The following is a 6,101-nucleotide window of genomic DNA, read 5'->3' on the forward strand; positions in this document are numbered from 1 at the left end:
AATGCGATTTTAAAATAAAATTATGTTATAAAATGAGATTAGAAAAAGAAAGTAAACGAAGATGTTCTAAATAAAAGTTTCTTTAATACTTTTTATATTCAGTGATGGTACCGATCTTCAAGTCATCAACAATCAGATGCTTTGTTAAATGTAATATCAATTTCTCAACACGTAACTCAATAACTGGAGAAAGCTCACTAAACTAAATATGCTGCAAATTTAGAACATTTACATGATTTCAAACTAGAGAGAAATAGTTTCAAAATCTGAAATTTAATTTTAATTTTTTTTCATACATTTAATGAGAATTTTGTTAAAGAATTTACACCCGAAATCTATGTACATCTAATTCTTAACTTCAAATGGTCAGAAAGGGTATAAGGCATAATTTAATGTATCATGGGGTAATATACATACAGTATAAGCTTCCTGAATCAAGTGTACAATCTCAGGCGAGTTGTAATTTGCTTCCGGCACATTGGGCACGAAGATAATGTCGAGCCACACTCCTTGCAAGTCTACATCATAAGAGGGCAAATAAATTTTATTCGACATTTTACATACAGATAAAAAACAAACATGCATTTGTTCATTGCTTTCGCATACTGGGAAACATTAGATAGTTTTTCCTTTAAGTGTCACTGTTAAATTAATTTTATAAACTATATATAGTCTCATAATTCGTTAATAAGAGTACTTTCAATTTAGTTGTCGAAATTTATAAGCTTATCACATTAGTCTTTCAAAATAAGCCACATTAGTCCCCTCACATTGTCCTCTTTAGTCCTTAAACAAATTTCTTTATCACTGTAATCCTCCATAAAAATATATTCGATGACATTTCAGTTATTAGGGATTTAGTAACGTTATTTTGATTCCAATCGGCATAAAATTGGGGGTGCAATAGTTTCCTCTAGTTCACAATCGAAAGTTATTTCCTTTCAAGACACAACTAACTAAAGCGGGTTTTACTTTTTATTAGTTTTTTACAAGATCATGAATCCAATTCTAACCAACATACATTTTTTTACGGTAACACCAAGGTGATGGATGGATTAAATTTCTTAAGAAACTGATTAACTAAAAGACTAACATGTGACAATTTAAGTTTGAGGGACTAATATTGTGACAATAAATTTTGAACTGATGTGGCAAATCATGTAATAGTAGATGATGCAGTTAAAAGTGATTTTTCCCACCCTACCCTAATGTTTTGTTAATCTAGCAATGGATATGACAGCGTCGAAGACCATCCTTTTCATTTTTCCTTTGATTTTCATGAAAGGTGTTGAAAAATAGCTTTTCTTATTTTTGTTCTTGAGTACAAGAAACTGGGATGTGAAAAATGTAGCCTAAATTCCCTTCAATGTCTACTATGCACACAAAAAGGGCTTACAAACTCTAGGGCACGTTGAAATAGGCATTAAACAATATAAGTTTATTAAACAGACTTACTGTGTGACCACATCCAAAAGCCATGTCCTTAGGGTTGGTAAGACAAATGGGGCATACCTTGAACAAAGGAAAAGACATTAATCTCGTAAGCTTAGTAATCTCAACATCAATCTATCGCAATACAAAGTTAATGAGGGAGGAGCAAGGAACATACTGGTTCAATACCAGCTGGAGCCGATGGTTCAACTGATTCCAAATTTGCCATGTGCGGAATAGTCATGCGTGCATTATCATTATCTATTACTTCATTAGGCGGAGGGAGAGGCCTTCTCCATTGCTGAAGAACTGATTCTCTACTGGATAGATGAAATTAAAAGTCAGAGATCCTAGAATATAATATAGAATTATCATAGCTTGTGTTCATGGCTTACTCAGAAAGTTGTATATTTTGAGCTGCCCGGTACTGAAATGGAATTTCCATAAGGGCAGCAAGTGCAAATGCTGCTTCCTTCTTTGATGCTTCTGTGTTCTCGGACATGATTTTTGTGAAGTTCACAAACTGAAGGAATAAAAAAGGCAAACAAATTAGACAATCAATTTCATCAATAAAACAAGGGAAAAATTCATGACACTGGAATTTAGAAAGGTTTTTCAAAATGTGGAGCATGAAAATTTTCCAGCTCTTGTTGAGATCAATCAGTCATTTTACTTATTTCCAAACAGATCACCACCAGTTCACATACCAATTATTTTCACTGAACAATTTAAACAGCAACAAATTAAAAGCTTGTATTGGAACTGTAATTGAGTCTATTAATTTTAATTTATGTCAGGAAGCCTTTATAGAATAATAAGATTATAGTTTATACAACAATTTCAGAGTTACAAAATACTTCGCTCAAATATTTTCTGTTCACAGGAAAAAATGGTAAAATATTGCCTTGGCTGGTTTGGATATGTTAAGAGACGGCGTGTAGAAATTCCAACCAGGAGAGTAAATTAGATGGAAGGTACCAAAATTGCTAGATGTAGTGGGACATCTAAAAAAACTATAAACTAAACCATTATACCAGATTTAAAAAGGTTAATGATTTATCTATATAACCAATTCCTCCCAGTGGGAAAAGGTTTGGCTGTTGCTATCCACATCTAAGAATTAAAATATGCTAAACCTAAAATATAGAAGATGTGTCTCCTACTTTTTTATGTGTAAATCGCAATTTTTTTTTTCATGAAACATTACCCTCCCCCTAAATAAACTATTGATTCAAACCTGGACAGAATTTTAGAGAATGTTCGGATAGAAATTTAAAATGTCAAATAATTGAAAATGAAACATGGTTATCTCAATCATAATCCAATGTACTTCTCCCTCCATGTCACACATTGGTTAAACCTTGTTGGTAGTCATTTTGAAGTTTGTGATTTACTAATTTAATAATGGCAATAGATCTCCAAATTGTCTTTCTCGACCAATATGTCAGCTTCATAAAACATTTCTTTCAATTTATTACAGATCTCTGATATTTGTTTCAGAATTAGTTGAAGTACTATCCACTTTGTCAATATCATGCCAAACTCCAACTATCAAAGGTATGTTACCATAAAAGCAGACAATATTGAATTTCCAGGTGCTATCATCTACCTGAAAGTTGTCAAATACTCGCTCAGTAATGTTATCATCAAAGTGCTTCATCTCATCCCATGGTCCATCTCCAACGCCAACCAAAATAATCGAGAGAGGATAGTAACTGATAATCAGAATATCCCACATTTAGAACAGATACACAAACAACAGAAGGTTACAAAAGAAATTGCTCTACCTTGCACCAACGATGGAATTAATGGTTGCTTGTTCTTGAGGACTAAGCCTTCCATGTGGTGTATCTGGATTTCTGGTAACCTTAAAAAACACAATAGATGTTTTAGAAAAACATAGAGAAGTAGGGAACACAATTCAATCATTCCATGAAAAGAAAATAATTGGAAAAAGATAAATAGATAAAACCTGTCCATCAGCAATAATGACAAGAACATGATATTGACCGTTGTTCCTCTCTACGATGTCAATTGCTGCATCGATTACAGGGGCAAATGATGTTGGACCTATAAATTAGGGAAATGTAATAATTAAATCCCACGTATAGTCCTCCCTCCAAGAGAATGTTTCCTATATTATGCAAATGGCTATTTATCTTGTATGTTTTATTCAATTTGGTCCCTTATCTTTCAAAAAGTTCAATTTATTTCTTTATGTTTTCGAAATGATTCACAATGGTCCTTCCATCAGTTTAAAATTAAGTCTGTTAATATACAACCGCCACTATGATTAAAAAATATAAAAAAAATCACACGTCATTTCTCTTCTCCCTCCCCTATGTAAAAAAAAAATCCAGTTTGCTTAAAAATTAAGATCAAATATATTTTTAAAATAGCTTTCCCTCTTAATCCAATGAAGCACCTTTAGAAAACAAAATTGCAATGACTTACCAAATGTTGAAGTGGATAATACCTTAAATATGACTACCCTAACTACGCAAATGAACTCTAAGGTTGAAACAAACAAGAGGCAAGTAAAATTTTTAACTTACGATATGTTTAGTCATATACAATAAATCATAACGCATTTTCCTCCCTTCTCTTTCTCTCTCTCTTAAAGTCAAATATTTGCAACAGATACTTGTAATAAAATTGTAAAATCTAGTCAACAGGGAATAGGATGCTGTAAACAAACCTGATAGCTTTAAGCATGGAACAATCTCTCTGTAGCGTTCAAGTACTTCCTCAAAACCATGACAAAATCTATTATCTTGATAAAAACTGAACACATTCTGATCATGTGTAGAAGCTACAACAGTAAATTCTCAGGAATCAATAGAAGAGAAAATACAGAACATTCGTCGAAAGTGAGAAAGGGACACTCACCATCACCAAATCCAAAACAGGGTATCAGATTGTCTTCATCAAAGGAAGACAAAGTATGACCAATGATGGAGATAGCTTGCTCATATGGATTAGGACTGTTTCCGATATGATGAAGGCTTTTTCGATGGAACGAGTGCTTGCCTACAATTACCAAGGTGAGACTTTCTATATTCGCCTACATATATACATCTATAATAATGATTTCAGATTCCAAAGGAATAACCTGTCCATTCATTGCTTTTGGTGAAGTCAATAGCAACTATTAAATTTGAAGATTCCAGACCAGCTTCTCTAAGAGCAGAAACAACCTGAAAGATATCTTATATAAGCACGATGCTTCTACATATAGTTACGTCTGACGGAACACGAGGCACATACAGTCAAACCAATTCATCAATAGTGATTACCCTTATATCGCTTAGATTAATATTGCATATCCACTCTAAATTCACCATGCAAAAGTAGCAGTGCTAACCTGATCCAATGAGCTGAAATTATCAGCTATATATGTGGGTTGCTGCTTTTTCTGACTCCGAGTGTTTGCTGAGCTCCCAGTATAAGTAGAGGGTTGATTATAGGTAGTATTCGAATAATCCCAAGCATAATATGATTCCTCATAGGTAGTATTCTCCAAATTCCCAGTGTAAGAGGACGGCTGATGATAGCTATCATTCACTGAACTCCCACCATAATAAGGGGGATGTTGATAAAAATTATCCTCAGATTCATACATTGACTCTGAATTTCCCATAATTACAGACCTACTTCCAGAAATATCCAGATAAGTAAATAATAATTGACAATAGAGGTAAAAAGACGGGACTAAAGTGAATTAAAGCAAAAGCCACATCACCAGAAACAATAACAGTTCATGATCACTAGTAAAATATCACAAGACAAAAAATATCATTTGCATATACTCTGGTGTCATTTCCAGTAACTATTAATTGAATATGTTGTTTTCTCAAGATCAAACTTATCACAATTTCCTTCCAATGATTCCCAAATCATAGTTAAATTCTGGTCAAATAACAAAACATTCGAGCAGACACAACAGCAGTCACGCACATCACTAATTACCAGAAAAATCATCAGTAAAGTAACGAGACCAACAGCACTATAAAACTTCAGTGCATCCATGGTAACACCAAACAATTAGTCGAATTAAATCGAAACGCAAGTAACACACATCTTCTCTTCAAGCAAGCATACATAACAATGACTGCAATAACTATAACCTAAGATCGAAGCTAAAATCACGACGATTTCAATAAAGAGAAGAAAAAGGAAAAACTGCTAGGATCGAGAGTTATACAACCACAATTGCATCCAAATCACAGCACCGTGAATCGCTAACTAAAAACGACACTAAAAGAAGAAAAGAGAGAAGTGAGAATCGGTGTTCGAAGTTCACCTTGTAGAGTTGCTGTGCGTGGAGGCGAAAGCTTTGATGCAGAGTTTGGGTGTGGCGATTAGGTGTTTGAGATTGAGAGAAGAGAAATGTGGTGATGGCCATTTCGTTCTGTTAGATTACTATATTAGTAATTTAATTTAGTTAGACTTGGACAGAATTGGTGGCGTGTTTCTTATGCGTGCACCCTTTGAAAACTGTTTTTCTTCGCTTCGAGTGTTATGCATCCGTCAGAGTCAAAACTTTTTGCTCCTTTTATTAATTACCTTTTCCAATTTTTCCTTCTAGACACTTTCCCAACTCCTTCATCATCGCTTCCCTTTTCCGTTCCGCCACCGAAGAAGCGTGTTATCTATCTGTTGAGTGCGGC

At 33.9% G+C, this 6,101-nt stretch overlaps 1 protein-coding gene across 2 annotated transcripts; it reads right to left on the reverse strand.

The window, feature by feature from the left end:
• Nucleotides 1-254: 254 nt before the first annotated feature.
• On the reverse strand, nt 255-6,101 carry RGLG3 (Copine (Calcium-dependent phospholipid-binding protein) family). 2 transcript variants are annotated; one of them, XM_068624441.1, is made up of 12 exons: nt 5,735-6,101; nt 4,796-5,081; nt 4,544-4,628; nt 4,321-4,461; nt 4,130-4,243; nt 3,404-3,501; nt 3,219-3,298; nt 3,041-3,146; nt 1,827-1,954; nt 1,610-1,748; nt 1,456-1,512; nt 255-518 (listed from the first exon to the last, which is right to left on the reverse strand). In XM_068624441.1, the coding sequence occupies exons 2-12, from the start codon at nt 5,069-5,071 to the stop codon at nt 435-437; spliced, it is 1,308 nt and encodes a 435-aa protein (XP_068480542.1). In that variant the 5' UTR covers nt 5,072-5,081; nt 5,735-6,101; the 3' UTR covers nt 255-434. The 2 variants fall into 2 exon arrangements, with proteins under 2 accessions (XP_068480542.1, XP_068480541.1); XM_068624440.1 differs by having other exon boundaries at nt 1,610-1,751.

Source organism: Phaseolus vulgaris, chromosome 9, assembly GCF_051622355.1.
Source record: "Phaseolus vulgaris cultivar YP4 chromosome 9, ASM5162235v1, whole genome shotgun sequence".
Classification (NCBI taxonomy): Eukaryota; Viridiplantae; Streptophyta; class Magnoliopsida; order Fabales; family Fabaceae; genus Phaseolus; species Phaseolus vulgaris.